The sequence below is a fragment of the Falco peregrinus genome, chromosome 6, assembly GCF_023634155.1.
Source record: "Falco peregrinus isolate bFalPer1 chromosome 6, bFalPer1.pri, whole genome shotgun sequence".
Taxonomy (NCBI): Eukaryota; Metazoa; Chordata; class Aves; order Falconiformes; family Falconidae; genus Falco; species Falco peregrinus.
Window position 1 is genome coordinate 26,209,511 of NC_073726.1, and position 17,068 is coordinate 26,226,578.

The 17,068-nt window shown below is 38.3% G+C and overlaps 1 protein-coding gene across 1 annotated transcript in view; it reads left to right on the forward strand.

Moving 5' to 3' along the window:
• Nucleotides 1-17,068, forward strand: part of SEMA3A (semaphorin 3A) — a 170,156-nt gene that overhangs the window by 124,796 nt on the left and 28,292 nt on the right. Inside the window, exons 7-10 of the mRNA XM_005240155.4 lie at nt 8,794-8,936; nt 10,158-10,272; nt 10,368-10,437; nt 11,506-11,650. Of these exons, the coding sequence (XP_005240212.2) occupies nt 8,794-8,936; nt 10,158-10,272; nt 10,368-10,437; nt 11,506-11,650 (473 nt within the window). The remainder of the gene's footprint in view (nt 1-8,793; nt 8,937-10,157; nt 10,273-10,367; nt 10,438-11,505; nt 11,651-17,068) is intronic.

The following is a 17,068-nucleotide window of genomic DNA, read 5'->3' on the forward strand; positions in this document are numbered from 1 at the left end:
CAGGCAGCTGTAGGGAGCCACCAGGTGCCCCTGAGCCCCCCCTCTCCAGGCTGACCCCCCCAGCTCCCCCCGCCGCCCCCCCCCAGCCCCTGCCCCAGCCCCTGCCCCAGCCCCTGCCCGGCTCTGGACACGCTCCAGCCCCTCTGCGTCCCCCCTGCCCTGAGGGGCCCGACCCTGAGCCCAGGCCCCGAGGGGTGGCCGCACCAGTGCCCAGCACAGGGGGACGGGCACTGCCCCGGCCCTGCCGGCCACAGCGCTTCTGACAGCGGCCAGGGCGCTGCTGGCCCCCTTGGCCACCTGGGCACGCTGGGGGCTCCTGCCCAGCGGCTGTGCCCAGCCCCCCCGGCCCTTTCCCCCGGGCAGTTCCCAGCCCCCTGCCCCCAGCCCGCAGCTGCCGGGGGCTGCTGTGCCCCACGGGCAGGGCCCGGCACTGAGCCCCCGCTGCCCCTCACACCACTGGCCTCGGCCCCTCGGCCCGCCTGCCCAGAGCTCCCTGCCCCCAGGCATGGCAGTGCTCCCCCCATCTGGGTGTCATCTGCCAAGGGACTGAGGGTGCACTCAGTCGCCTCGCCCAGATCATCAATAAAATTATTAAACAAGACTGGCCCCAGCACGGAGTCCTGGGGAACACCACTTGTGACCATCCAGCAGCTTGATTTAACTCCATTCAATACCACTCTTTGGGTCTAGCCATTCGGCCGGTTTGTTACCCAGCAAACAGAACAGCCATGGAGGCCATGAGCAGCCAGTTTCCCCTACCATAAACTGCCTGGGCATCTCAGGGACCTGCGCTCCACCTACAAAAGGCAGGCCCGCCACGTGGTTCTGATTGCCAAGAGTGTGTAACACCCCAAATCAGAAACATCTTTTGTCTTCAGTGCCTCCATGCTTCCCTTCCTGCCCTAACACAGGGGTTTTTAACATCAGAGCTGTGATACTTAGTTTTTGTCATTCATCTGGAGCTCTGAAGATGTGGGTTACCCAGTTAAGGCATAGGCTTTCCAGTCTTTTTATTTCCAAACATCAATGTCAAAAACTTCAGATAAATGACCAAAAGAGGAAGATACAGGCTCTTAGCTTGAAGTCTCATTAGCCTTTTCTGCAGAGGTTAAGAAATTCAGAAGAATTGAGATTAAAGTATTCCTAAATGGAGACAACGAGCTGCAAGCCTTCCTTTCTGTTCTGTGAAGGACACTAGTTTTCTCAGTTGCCCAATTATTCTCTGTGAGGGACAAGTAAATCAGTTTAAAATTAATTGTGTTGATAGATATACAACACCTTAAAACATAGTCAGCAATGGAAAAGAGGTGTTAATTTTGGTTGTTGTTCTGTAAAGAGATAATAATCACCTCTTTTAAATTAAATAGGGTGGGTAGATCATAAGCATTGTTTTGTGAGAAATCTAATTTACGTTGAGAAATAAGCTATAATTTTACTGAACTTTTGTATTTGCTTTTCTTCACCATATAATTAGTCATTACAGGAAATCAAAACTATTGTTGTCTCTTTAGAACAAAGGCTTCAGAAACTGATAATTGGATCAGAGATCAAGATTTTCTTCCTTTTCCTTCCTGCATGAGCTAAAATGTTACTCGCAAGAAATACTTACACCAAATTATGCCTCTGAAGCAAAGGAGGAGATAGTGGGTCTGCCTGGATGTTTAAGCCTTGGCTGGTACCAAGAGGAGTGCTGCTTTCGAGGTTTTAAGTTCCCCAAATTAAGGTTGTATGCCTGAAGGCCCTCTGAGCCGACAGCGCTGGAGGGGCCAGGCACATTAGTGAGTTGCTTTCAGTCCCCCCCAGCTCTTCTGGAGGGGCACCTGGACAGGAGCTCAGTCCCCTGATGGACCTTACAAAGTTCTTCACTTCCCCATATAGCGATGCAGCCAGCATGGGGCTTATATGCCTCAGGATATTAGTGCTCAGAACTATGCTTGCTCTTCTTTGCTTTTGCCCCAGTATAAATCAGTAATTCCTTTTTAAAAAAACACCACTTAATTCAGATTTAATGCCTCTCACAATGACAGTGATCCATAGGTAACACTCAAGGCCAAAGCACTGAAAAGCCACAACTAGATGCCTGTGGTTGTATATGTAAGTGTAACACTGAGATGTAGAGGAATTTACATGTGTAAAAGTGCTGTGTGTCTTTCTTAATGTGTGTCTTTTCCCGTGTTATGTTATTGCTGCATCCATGTACTTAAATTATGGAAAAGTGGTATGTTAATGTTATTTTTAATACTTTTCATCCTTGAAAATATATAATCTCTTTACGTCACAAAAACAGTCACCACTGAAACATAACAGCTAGGTTCTACAGAGAGGAAGTTTCTTTTTCTTAATTCTGAAAAGAGTTTTTAATCAGGAAAAAAAAGAATATCTATGCATTTGAATGACAAAAAGCCTTAGCTAAACTTTAAACTTATTAACCCATGTTATAATCAGCCTGTGACACCAAAATTGCCTTTACTAGTCTTCAAAAAATTAAAAAAAAATAGCAATATGATTTCTAAGAAAGAGAAAGTAAATGTCATAGCTAACACACTATTTATAGATCATCATTCCTCACCATCAGTCTGGCTTGACTCAAAGGCAAACCACTTGATAATAAATATCAGTCTTTAAAACTTTTTTCTGAAGAGAATTTCTATTGCAACATCAATGAGTGACCACAGGGCTTCTTACCTTGTGCTAGCTACTAACATCTGGGTCATGCCTGACCTGCAATCACACATCCGCCCCTGCCTACCCATAGTTTGAAAACAGTGTCTTTAAATCACATCTCTCCTCTGTGGCCTGTCCCTGGTACTACCTTCCAGGTCAGCATCTGACAAAATGTTACCCCAAAAGCCTTATGTTAACTCCATAATAGCTACAAACTATCTCTTATGCCAAGAGCATTCCCACCCTGAGGATGCGGTTTGATGCCATCTGTGTTGCTGAGGAGCTTCACTGTAAGCAGTGAACCCATGAAACTTCCTCTGTGTTTGCCTGAGCCATCGGCAACAAGAGGGATACGAATGCTGAAGAATTAAAGTGAAGGGACTTTGGAAGAACACCACTAAAAACTTTGGTGTTTTGTAAACTATGCTCAGGTGTGTAAAACCACAAACCACCTTACCTCTCTCATCACCATATATTAAAATCTTCATCCTCTGGTGGCCTTGGCAAGCATGCCCACGGCGCACAGCTCTGCTGTGCATGGTTGTGACTGGTGCTGCATATCCTCCTCTCTGCGGGTCGTAGAGCTCGCTGTGGTTGCAAGTTCAGGTTTTCTGAGAACAGTGTTTGGCTCTCTGCACTGGGTCTCAGCGGACGAGCACTGTACGTAGTTATGAAGTCCTGAGTAGCTTTCTATTTTTGTTGTTGTTAAATTTTTAATTTTGGCTTCCCTGGTCTTTCTCCTCTCCTCAGGGCCTCAGTCACCCTCCAGTACTTTTCATTAAATTATAGCAATTGCAGTTTTACTGAGCATAAAATTTCCCTAGTTTCCTAGAATTTTCCTGCTGTGAACTGATAAATTAGTCATTTTTACCATAAATATACAATAATAGGGGCATCCAGTTCAAACTCTTTACAAAACATTTCCTGAGAGAACTGCCCTTTGGCTTCTGTCAAGTGATGAAAAGATGACCCTAGCTTCTGTTTCTTCAACTTACTCAATCTTGACAACTAAAGGTAATTTCTGTGCCTTCAAGTTTATAGATCTTCATTAAAATGCTAATACAATTCATTTAGAAATCCAATTTCTGACTTGTATTGGTTTTTTGCTATTGGGGTGGGGGCGGTGGCAGTGGTGATGGTGGTGGGGCACGTCTGTTGCTGCTAAAGAGAAACATTTGTAAAAGAACTGATGCAGATCGATTTTCCTTAGCTTTTTCTCAGCCTGAAGTGCTGAGACAAGCAAAACATGTTTCCATTACTTAACTAAGCAAACAATGGCATATAAATCATAGAGGCAGCTGGACCAAGGTGTCGTTTTCATAAAGAGACAGTTTTCTCATGAAGGACAGTTTAATGGGCCGCTGCCAGTGAAAAGTTTGCAGCGCTGGTAATTGCAGGAGGGCACACAAAAAGTGGTTCTACAAAGGTGTCATATGGGATCTGAGAAATAGCCCCACAGCCAAGACAACTGGAAAAAGGAGGCTGAAAAAGGTGTGTGCTTTAATAATTTGCTTCTTGAGGTTGATTGTTTTAAATAAAAATCTAAGGTTTTATTTTTAGCTTGCTCATATTGGCTGCAAGATCAGAGAAGTGTTTTTAGCTGTAATGTTATTTTGATCATGTTTATGCTGTGGCTTTGCTTCTCCTTTGATCATGCTTAAACACGTTTCAGACGTGTTTGTTTGATGCATGCTGTTTTTTAAAGCACTCTTCCACATTGTCTCCTTGGGTATTTTAAAAGCAATGAATCATTGGAAGAATATTTGCTGTCAAATTATTTCTTAAATTCATTTTCCCAAAACATGTTTTCTGGATGTTTAGGCAATAGGAGACTGCTTTTAAGCAAGAAAGTGTTGCAGCATTTCTGAATGCTTTTCTGATTGGAGACAGTTTTAGGGTCACAGAATACCCAATAATTAATACATGGAAATTTGAAGTCATCCTACCTATCCACAATAGCTGCAGCACACCAGCTTTTACAATTGTCACAAGTGAGTTTGGATCAAAGTCCCACATTCCATTCAGTAAAACTTGCTTGAAGTTCATTCCAGCACTTCTTTTGTGGCTGTGTTGAATATACAAAATAGGTCAACTCCGACTGAATTATTTTAAACTTCCTATGGGGACCCCTTGATACCAAACCTGTTTAATTTTGCAGGGTAAGGCAGGGCAGTCTCAATACTTGAGCATACACATTCATGGATGACATTCTTTCTTGTGCTGCATGGGTGAGCAATTAGGAGAGTCAAGAAGTCCCTCATCTGTGGACAACATCTCCCTTCCCTTCCTCAAAGAAGAGCAATAAAAAACTGCTGCATAGTCCATGGAGAGGGCTGTGTTGCATGACTGCCAGCCATCTGGCTGATTGATTCATCATGACCCTAAACAGTTAGTTGTAAGCATGGTCTGAAGCCCTGGAGTTAAATGCAAGTGTGCATCAAGTCCCAGGCAAGACAAACAGCTCTTCCGCTAATGAAACAAAAAAGAACATACTACAGATCACTAGTTCACACCACCTATGAAATTATCAACCAGATTTCTCTCCCTCTCTCCACACATATAATCATGGCGATGTTTTTATAATCGTTATATTAATTCTGAACAGAAATGAATCTATTTCTATATGCAACAGAACTCGTGTAGCCTGTTCTTCCTTTATTTGTTTCACTGCATAGACACAGGTCTGTTATATGAAAGAGGAAAAAAACCCCACCAAATACCACCAGGTAACAAGAGCAAGGGCCCTGTAACACAAAGAACCACTCTTTTATTGACTAAAATATATCGATTTAACTAGCTGGAGAAGCAGCCTGAGGTCTGCTCCGTAAGAAACACCAGTGTTATTCAGCAAAAAACTGCCATGATCTACGATGGATGTCTTCTAATATGAGGCTGCATGACTGCTTTATTTTCAGGGATGTAGTTAGGATTATTCATCACTAACTGAAAATCTGAATTCATACCAGATGAGCACTGGGAAGAAATGCATACAAAGCATATTCACAGGCACTCTGGCTATGGCGATACTTATATCTGCCTTCCTTACAACCCTCTCCTCTGCTACCACTCTGACAGAATTATTTGAAATACATATTTTCAGTTTTTTAAACTGTTTTTCTATCATTCTTGTATCAGTCCTGCTTTAATACTAGACTTTCTTACTGTTTCTAGGTTCACTTGCAAAATTATGAGAGGGACAGAGAAGAATGCTAACCAAGGGCAAGTTTATATAACCTGAACTATATCAGTAATATTATTGATTCAAATGGGACTCCCCACAATATCTTCATAGGCCAATGTAAAGTTAGATTTTTGATGCCTGATAATATAGTGCTTTGTTTTAGAATTTGATATCTTGTGTTTTTGAAAACCTATTGCACTAGAAGCAAATCATTCAACCATTTGGGAATGTATTTAGGGTTTGGTTTAATGATTTATTTATTTTTTTACCTTTTTCATAAAGACTTTAAAAATGTAAAAACAGTGTATTCAGACAAGAGGTTCTCCAGACCCAGTAGCCCAGAAAAGTGCCTACTAAAAAATATCCTCTTTCTCTAATGTATCCTTCCACAGCCTGTGATGCAAACATTTTCAAGCTGTAGCCTTGTTTTTCTTGTGATACAAATTGCGTTCAAAGCCCTGGTAAATCGTATATAAAATTATAGATATTTACCATGGTACCATATAATCTAGGTATTATTTATCTTGGGCCTTGTGTCAGTGTAACTTGAAGGCTATTAAATGCATGCTAGAAAGGAAGGAAGTGAATTTAATACCTTAAGTTACTGGGGTTTGGGGTGGACAACTTAAGCTGCTTACAATTTTTGATATATTCAGATGTCTAAAAAGATTTATTTTAATAGACAATAGGTAATAGACACAGTTCCAGAGCGATCTGTTCTATGGTGTGTCTTGTTCAACATGTCCATAAATAACCTGAAAAAGACGTTGAGCAGCAGGATGAGAAAATTTTTCACATGATACCAAGTTATTCATCATGGTAAGACAAAGCAATACTGTGAAGAATTACAAAAGAATCTTATGTAACTGGGTAGCTAAGCAATCAAATGACAAATTAAATTATTCTTGATGAATGATGTAGTGATAAACCATGGGGAAAACCGTGAGGAAGACATACCTATCTTCACATATAAAATGATGGGCTGTGGACTAAGCATTACCAATGAAGAGTAGTTTCTGGGGTTCTGGCACATAAAGTTGCATGAAAATGTCAGATTACTGCTTAGGAACTGTTACATCCATATTAAAAGTAAGAAATTAATAGAAAGAAAAAGCAGTAAAATTCAACAAAGAGCATTGCTGTAACTCTTGTATAAGGGCACCACAATTCATCCACATCTTGAATGTTGTGGGTATTTCCAATACAGGGATTAAGAGGCACCACATGAAGCTAACTAAGATCAACGTTCAAAACACAAAATCAAAAGTAAGTCTTAGTTCATTAGATTGTGTACGTGAGGAACAAATTCCAAAAGGACACTGAATGCTGGAAATTTACTTGGGTTCAAGAAGAATTGGATGAAAAAATCCTTTGACAGTTACTAGGCACACAGAAAGCAACTAAGCTCAGGGAGTCAGATACACTGAAAATAGTTGGAGGCAGGGAGAGATTCTGGAAGAGTATTATTTGTACTTACCATTTTCTTTGTCCCAGATAATTACTTAATTACTTCTGGACAATATTGTAGTTTGTATATGAATCTAAGTAAACCTTGGTCTATACCACTATGGTCATTCTCATGTATTATGTATATATATGTGTGTGTACACACCCCACCACCACCCCACCCCACGCCCCCCACACACACACACTCACCCCCCCACACACACACACACCCAAACACCACAACATACACACATATATATATACATAAAAAATTATGCAGTATATACTTGTATTATAGATACATCTAACCACATACATACATATATATAAATATATCAAAATATGTTGCTTACAAACACTGCCATCCTTAATAAGGCAACGGGTTTCACAGGACAGCTAGTGCAAACTGGCAAAACAAAGTACAGTTCATTATTTCCATGACTATTTAGCAATAAACATACACTGAAAAGATGTTAAAGCATGACACTAAAATAGCTTATAATTTCACATAGGAACAGGATTCTGAGAAGTTAAATATAGTTCTCAGTTAATTATCCCAGCAGGATGTAAAATGGTTATAAAACAGATTGGTAAATCTGTTGGATATGCCTTCTTTTTCCAAATATAGTGAAAGATACCGGCTCAAGTATCTCGGTAAAACACAGTGATGAGCCAGATTCACCACTGGTATGAATTTACTGTTATGATTTCTATAAAATTCTCTCCCAAAACTTCTTTCCTCCATATTTTACATAACCCATCAGTATGTCTGCATTTTATATATTTTCATTTGCTGATGGATCTTCTTTATCACCAAATAATATTGTCACTCTAATTTCAAGAAATAAAGTTTTTCTATGAAAAAAATATTCTTTAAAACAGTGACAAGTGAAAATATTTCAACAACTTGAATAGAAATTCACAAATGCATTGCACTTCTAAAAACGAGACAAAAGTGTTGGGGTTTGGAGTATCATAATGTGGAAAATGTAATTCAAAACTGTATTTTTTAACTGGATTATTTTTTTTTTACAGTAACACATTAGTACTTTTCTAGATGTAAAATACTTTCTTTATATGTTCTTCATTATTGCTAAAGTTAGGAATATTAGATTTATTTCAATAAGCCTCTTATTTTATGTGCAACACATGCAGAAAGATTATTGTCCAAAGGCAAAACATCCAAAGAAACAAGAGAAATGTCAGTAATAAATACATGGAATTAAGAAGCCATGCTATAATGTTATACAACCATTTGTAAAGAGATTTTGTGAATGTTTAATTGCTCCAATAATAAAGTTAAGGTCTGATCATTAAGTGTCTATATGTATTAAAGATAAGAGGAATGTAAATACCAGTCACGTGTTAATGGGTGATGATGTCCCCAACAGGTTTATTTGCAATTTGATCCTAGGGAAGCAAAATCACAATTTATTTATATAAGGAAGGCAAGTGATTCAATTCTTGGAATAGTAACATGCACAATGGCATTGTCTTCTCAGATCCTAGATTTATCAGTGCTCACCTGATACCAGAGAGTGACAATCCAGAAGATGACAAAATCTATTTCTTCTTCCGCGAAAATGCAATTGATGGAGAGCACACTGGAAAAGCCACCCATGCCAGAATAGGGCAGATCTGCAAGGTAAAGTGATGATGTCTTCACGTGAGATTGAATACACTTGCAGGATGCTTTGCAAGGGATTTTAGAAACTGCATTAGAAACTGTTAAATATTGTGAATTTTGAATTAATAAAATGAATGAATGAATGAATGAATGAATGAATGAATGAATGAATGAATGAATGAATGAAAAAAACCCAATGTCAGTACTGACACTGGCATTGTACTAAAGCAGAGATCATCATCCCAAGTGAAAACCAGTTAGGGCATAACACAACCAAAGGTATACTATTCAGTTCTTCTGTGGCTGGGGAAGCTCCGCAAACCACAATGTTTTATTTAAAAAGTCATAGGCATCTTCTGAGGTTTAGAATGTGTCTGGAAAAGCGAAAATCTTTTGCAGGAAATGTGATACTGTCAGGTAGGGCAAAAACATTTGAAGAATTTACTTTTTAAGGGAAAGTTAATTCCTTTCCATTCCCACGTTAGTGAAAATCTTTAAAACACAGACAAAGGAAGATTTAACAAAACAGTTGTTTAAGCTTAGCTGTGGAAATGGGCAACCGTTCAGTAGACCCCTAGTGATAAATGACCAAATATTTTTCTGACAGACTTTGAAAAAGACCTCTACAAATGAAATTATATTAATTGACGTTGTAGCTTTGGCAGCTATGATATTTATGGTAACATTTCATGTTAATCCATAAGCTCAATTTCAGTTTACCCCCTCAAATCCAGAGGTAGCTGCTTGAAAACCAATTACCCCATAAGTACAGAGTCCTTGGTGCACTTTACTCGTAAGTTTTGCAGCTGTCCAATTGATCCCACTGTTCTGACATTTTTATCTACATTTGCAACTTGCATTTCTACTTATTTGCTACCCAGTTAAGAATAATAAACGCCTTCATCTTTACCAGGACATGACAGCCTGGGAGCCCTGCAGCAAAACTTTCTGCCTGTCTGTCTGTCTCCAGTGTTACATACATATTACAATACATAAAGAGGTTTTGGGGTTTGGTTTTGTTTTTTAAATGATGTGCTACTATGAAATAAGTTGCAATACAGTGTGAAATCAGAGTGTTTCAGAATTAGCGTCTTTGATAACATAATGCTTTTGTGTGTCGAAGGTGAATTCTGTTTTCTATAAGTAGCATCTTGTGGTTATTTACTATATTTTTTCTGTACTCTGTTGATGCTTCAAAGACTTTTACTAGATATTAATGCAAAATACTTTTGTTATTAGAATGACTTTGGTGGACACAGGAGCCTTGTTAACAAATGGACAACTTTCCTCAAAGCCCGTCTGATTTGTTCTGTGCCAGGACCCAATGGCATTGACACACACTTTGATGAACTACGTAAGTGCCAGAAATGGTTTTGAACACAGAAGTGTTTTCAGGTATTATCCATACTATTTTAACTTAGTTTTCTTTTTCTCTTGTTATTATTGCAGAGGATGTGTTCCTAATGAACTCAAAAGACCCTAAAAATCCAATAGTCTATGGAGTGTTTACAACTTCCAGGTATAGAATGTATCATTTTACTTGCATGGAAACTTGGGTGGCTGCTTGTTTTGAAGAGGTCTCTTTGTTAAAAATGTCTTTAAGAAACACAAAATTTTCTTAACCTTTGAACTGAGGAGCAAGTGGCACTAAGAAGTAATGAATTAGATTTCTCTTCTTATGAGCAACGTACATCATCACTCTGAAGCCAGTAATCACAAAGACTATCAGTTTCTCAGGCTGTTCTTGTGGCTGAATTGGCTTTTTATAGTGGGGATCAGAATTTCTAGCCCTTTCCGCACAGACCTGGAAAAAATAACACAAGGATAAATATGCTTGTTTGGGGGCAGGGTAAAACAGAAAATCTGTGGTGTGCAAAACTGGCTACTCAAGGAGTAAAAAATATTGCTGAAATCTGGAAAGTTTAACAATCTTTCAAAAGTTCGCTTATTGAATCACATACAACTGTGATTTGAATGTTTCAGTTTCATTGTGCTTTCATGAAGAACAAAATTATACTTGTTGCTTTGGCCTGAGAAAGGTTTCCAGCACTAGTTGCATCACCGCATTTCTCTGTGAAGGACAAAAGTTTTAGTTTCTAAACAGAAAGAATATTTCTAGTGATACACAGGCATAGAAGAGGGAGATTTACCATTCCTTACTGTCTTCTGTAAGAAATCTCAAGGTAAGGAACAACACTGAATTTTCAATGTGAGCTGCCCAAATGACGGAAGAGACTGCTAAAAAAAATAGAAAAATGCGAAGTGTAGGAAAGAATTGAATAGTTCTCTAGGGACAGCCCTGTTGAAGTTTACTCAAATTGGGGCTTTGGCCTTCTGGGGACAATATGTTTTAAATAGTGGAATAGCAGCCATCTGCTTAGGAAAATGTCTGAGAGATCGTATCAGTTATGCTGAACTTTCACGGGAGGTGAGTTAGGATTGCTCTGAGAGCATGTCAGAGTTCTGATAGTCAGCACATGCAATAAATTAGAAAGCAACAAGCTGCTATTCCCATAGCGCTTCCATTCCATTAAACTGACTGATAATTTAAAGAACCTAATTTGATTTCTTCTTCCCTCATTTTTAGCAATATCTTCAAGGGGTCAGCAGTGTGTATGTACAGCATGACTGATGTGAGGAGGGTATTTCTTGGTCCCTATGCCCACCGAGATGGTCCAAACTACCAGTGGGTTCCCTACCAGGGGCGAGTGCCATATCCACGGCCAGGAACTGTAAGTATCCTAATAAATATAGTAATCTAAAAAGGGAAAACTATGGAAAATATTTCCATACATTACATGGTCCTTGAGCTGAGATCCAGGAAAGAAACAAAAAGAGAGAAGGAAAAGGAAGGGAAAGGTAACAATTCCTCCAGGCCGAAAATTTACTGATTTTCTTGTGAAGTATGAAACTGCGTAGCTGGATTTTAGTTTTGGCAATCATATTAACAACTTCAGCAGAAGTCTGAGCAATGGCTGGAGAACTTTACAGAATGTCAAATGTTTAATAAATTACTCTGCATTATCCTATCCTTGGAACTTTTCTTTTTTCCAAATATTTGCTGAGCCATTCTTAGTGAGAAAGAACAGAAAACAGACCATCTGCCTGGCTGCTAAGAAACTCTTAATTGTTCTTGACATTAAAGCTAGTACAGTGACAGATATTTCTGCAATGGATGATAAAGTGACTATAATAAGTTGTAAGTTCCACGATTTTGAAATCCCATTTCTCTGGGTTTAGTTTGTGAATGACTAAAATATCAGTGTATATAAGACATCCATATTTACAATCCCAACCGATGTAATCACATTCTACAAATATTTAACTGCCTTCAAAGTTACCACTAGTCTGAGAAGATAGGATATTTATGAAAAAAAAAGACATTAATTTTATTCATTGAGTTACCTCCTTAACCAGTATAAATGAGCTTGGCCCATTTGAGATCTGAAATATCATTGCTGAATATTAAATATATGTGTATACGTGTACATGTAAAAATGTAAATAATGTATCTGTATATAATATTATTTTTAAAGTCTACTTAAATATAAAGCACAAAACAAGCCAGGAATAACTTTGATCCTTTCTTTTAAATCATCAGATTTTCTACTTTTGTCTGGTATGTTTTGAAATTGTTCTTTCAAACCTGATCTTTCAACTGTTCTCCAGCAGTTGGACAATATATATGCTCAGTCTAATGAAAATTACTTCCTAAGCAAAAGAAAACAGTGGTTCCCTGACAGCCAGATTCCTCAGCACTCCTCACTCCCTCACTATGACTGCTAAAGGGATTCCTAATTTTTTCCAGAGTTAAAATACAATCTGTGCAGCATGGGAGAAGTTTCATTTCTCATTTGATGCTGAACTTTTTTTTTTTTTAATTACTTTAGTTAATGCTGATATGTCAGAGTGGTTTTTTTTGAAGTTGTATTGTTTTACATCCCTGAGGAAAATGTGAATGAGTAGCTCTTTTTGGTATTTCTTGTATAGCTAATGTCATCTGCTTTTCGGTCTCACAGACTTAATAAGTTAGTGTTCATTATTCTGTTTATTTATATTCCTTTTTGATTCCAGTATTGATTAACCTTTCTAAACAAAAGCAAATAACAGATAATATGTAAAACTACAGACAAAGAAGAAGGTTACAGGTTTCTATCACAGAAATAGACTGGGCTAAAGGACTGCTGCACAGTGTCTCTGTTACATTCATTCCTCAGCAGAGATCGGATGCAGCTCTATGGAGATTCTGAATGCACAACTCAAATATTTGCCCTAGAGACTGGCAATGCAGTTCTGCCTGACTCAGAGTCTGTGAGTTACTCCAAGACTTGTCTGAAGGTCTTGAACTGAGATCTACACAGGAGAATAATGACTTGATCAAATTCCCAAGAACAAGCAGAAAAACAAGGACCCAAATCCAGACACTAAGTGACTGAGTGACCTAAGCCACCAGATCTTTAACTGAAGTAGGGAAATACAGTTGTTGCACACAGGGGTGGTTTGTTTTTTTTTTTTTTCTGGCTACCCTCTTAGAGTGCTTTTTACTCTTACAATTCACTATAACATACTTACACTAAGATTTCAAAGTGAGAAGATGTTCAGATTAAATTGTAAACAGTTTTCTTGCCTGAGTGTGAATATGATCCCAAATTATACATTTCTACATAGCCCTGCAGACGTGTTATGTAGTGCAAGGGGCCGTGCCACTGTAAATCATGTTAATTAAAGAGTGGCTGAGGCCATCATCTTCTCCTAGTCCACTGCCAGTGACTCTAATCCTAGTGTCTATCACTTTGAAAAAGATTTTTTCCCCTCCTCACAGTTGCTAAAGTAATTCTGATGTATTAGTAGGAAAAAACTGAATTTTAAAATGAGAAACATTTCTGGCTGAAAAGAAACTTTTTGTTTCTAAAGTGATAAAATTGGATGCATTCTCAATGGCTTGTAGACCTGTTGAGAATAAAGAAGGAAGGTTTTTGAAGTTCCTTTAGATGTCAGATTTGTGGCTTCCCTTTCCAAGAAATGGGGAAAGGGAAGGGAGAAACAAAACTTGAGCTTCTTACAGTGCTTTAGTTCCAGATCACACTGCAGTTAAACAGTGCTGAATTACCTGAGGAATTTAACTGGTGAGGTGCCAGTACACTTCTTGAGCATCTTATGACATGCCCAAGTAAAGAAAAGGGAGTTAATGTTGTTGGTTTTTTTTAAAGTTAGAAGATGTTGTAAAGGGTTCTACATCAGCTTCACATTTTATGAAGGAGTTGCCAGGATTTTTACTTTAAATTCTATAGAACATTTTTTCTTTTTTTTTTTTTTTAAAGTTTTACCAATATTTGGAAGAAGAGGGAGGATTTTAATATATATACCTAATCTTGAATGAGGTACATTCATATCTGACTTTCTGTGAATTCAGCTGCAGAGCTCAAGTTTTTTCTGCTTCATGGTACCAAAGATCTGTCTTCAGTTATGACCAAAGCACTTCTGGTTCCTGCTGAAATGTAGCTATTGGATTCCCTAATAGGCCAGTTAGGGGATAGCTTAGTTAATGCCTCCTGACTGATCAAAACCCCTGACATGGCATACTGGGGACCAGCAAGTGGAAGTGGATGTTAAATGCAAGAGTTCTGTGATTCTATTTGAATCCAAGATCGAGCTCATTTCTCCAACTTTTTCAGAGTATTTCTATTCATGCTTGTCTTTTGGCATCTGAAAACTTTCTATTTCCCTCTATCAGTGGTATTGATTAGGTATATAAACACGAGTACTGATGAAGTGCCTTGCCAATTAGCTTGACCTAGACCCACTAATATCAAAAGCATTTTTGCTGTCATTAGCATCAAAGATAATGTCTTTGTTGTGTATCCTGCTTTTGTAACCATAACATAAGTAAACATAACAAGACTTTCCTCCTCAGGACAACTATTCTATTCTGTCCTATTCCATTATTCTGTTGTAACTCTGACTTTATGTGAGTTTAAATTCTTCTGCAAGCAATTTGGACTATGGATGTGCTAAACTTCACTTACTGATGGTGCCCATTTCATTCCATTGAAAAGAGAGGGAGTGATAGCAATAAGAATTTGATTTCATCTGCGTCAGTTTCCTGAACTGGGGTGGGATGAATGTGAGCCACAGCATAGTTCAGGTAATGCACTTTAAACTTCAGACACAAAGTTACTGTCATTTTTTTATTCTCAGAAAAGCATGGGATCCAAGGAGCAGTCTGGCTCTCACAATTGGGAGTCTCATTTAGACACACAGAATTATGACATTAATTCTGCATAATATATATCTTGGTCAACATTGCTGCAAGTAAAATCCATTGTTAGAAAATGAGCCAGAAAATAAATATTCAAGCAACTGAAACACAGCTGAAATTCATTTACTTAAAATTGAAATGAATATTTATTTACTGGGGTTTTTAGTGTTTGCCCAGCTGCAATTAACAATACTTAGTTCTTGTGTAGTGATTTTTATACTTGAAGCACTTTACATATATTAACTAATTAATCATTATCTAATTAATCTGAGTAATTAGTATTGAACTGTAGTTAGAATATTAATGAAGATATAAAGCGAACTATTAAGTGTAGAATTTTAAACACAATTTTTTAGACAGACAATGGTTTGGCCAATGGTTATAAAAAGCCTATCTGATTTTCTCTTTGTAATATTTCAATACAAGAAAGCAAGAAAGTGTAATAATAAAAAGGCTGAAAAAATGTTGACACAATAGAGAACTAACTTGCTCTCTGCTTAGTCTGCTCTACACACATTAATCAAATATTCTCACTCCCTCTCTTCCTTCTTTCCATACCATGGAATGGAACCGAATGCAGGAATTTGATTACTAACAAATAAGCCATAAAGGGACAATTTGCACTTCATATGTCCATGCTAGAAGTGTCCCTGTGCTGAGTATAACAAATACTCTTTTTGACAACATTGATTTTTTAATTTAATTTCTGATGAATTATTAATAATTTGAATCAAGGTGACAGCAAAGACAATTGATTTATTCCGCTGAGCATCCTGCAAGGTCTGGATTTTTGGTTAATAAGATGTTGTCCTCTAGGTTTTTAATTTAATTGGAAGATATTTTATATGTGGATATAAAGGGCAAATTATCTAGGGCATTTTAGCACCAGCTGTTTATATTTCATGTTCAGATGCCACAAGCGTAACTATTGTCAACCGGGTTTCAGAATTTTTATATGTCTTAAGTAGGTATCTGAACAGGTTAGGAGTGGGGGACAACAAGTTCTTTGCCAAATATCTTTGGACTGGTGATTTGATGCCATTGTGTCTCATTTTCTTCATCCATGCAACATTACTAACACACTGCTAATACTTATGTTAAAGTAACGTCTAATTGTTCATAAAATACTAACCAGTTCTGCAGATGAAATGAGGGCAAATGGTGGTGATTAGCCACAGTTCTTGAGTGTCTCCATGGGGATATGTGGTACGTGAACATGGAGGAATACTGCTGTGGCTACCAAAGCTGTGGTCTTACCTCTCCTTCCCTTTTCAGCCTTTATTTTTTGCTCACATTGGGAAAATGTGAGCAGAATGTGAAAAGCAGAACCCTCGGTTTTTCACAGTTTAGAGGCAAAACTGTCTGGCCCACCCACAGCTATGTAAGGGAGCAAAGGGGCTCTTTACCGTGTTACTTCATGCGGACCAGATTAATGCCAAGGGGACACCAACTTTTCTCTTACTGCACAGTGTGCAACACTGAGGAGTTATTTCAGTTATTTAGTGAGACTCTTCTCACCTACCTTCACATGAACAGTATCATCAGCAATACACAGAGGAGGCTTTCTTTAGAATCAATGGATACCTTTAGGAGATGATTCATTTGATTTGATTTAGTGTAACAGGAGCCACGTTATTGGGACTACACAGATGACACGGGTTTGTTGAGACAAGCAAGAGTTCAAAAAGTCAGTAGAACAGGGAGTTGTCTCAACATTTAAGGATTTGGTTCTTCAGAGAGGAACTGACTTCCAGACAACTTCTGAAGACAATACTTTGAAACGAAGATGGTGACATAATTAATTAACTTTCTGTTGAATACATAACCGGGTACTGAAATGGCTTACGTCATATTGAATGATTTTGGATAACTCAGGAATTCTTCCTTCTGC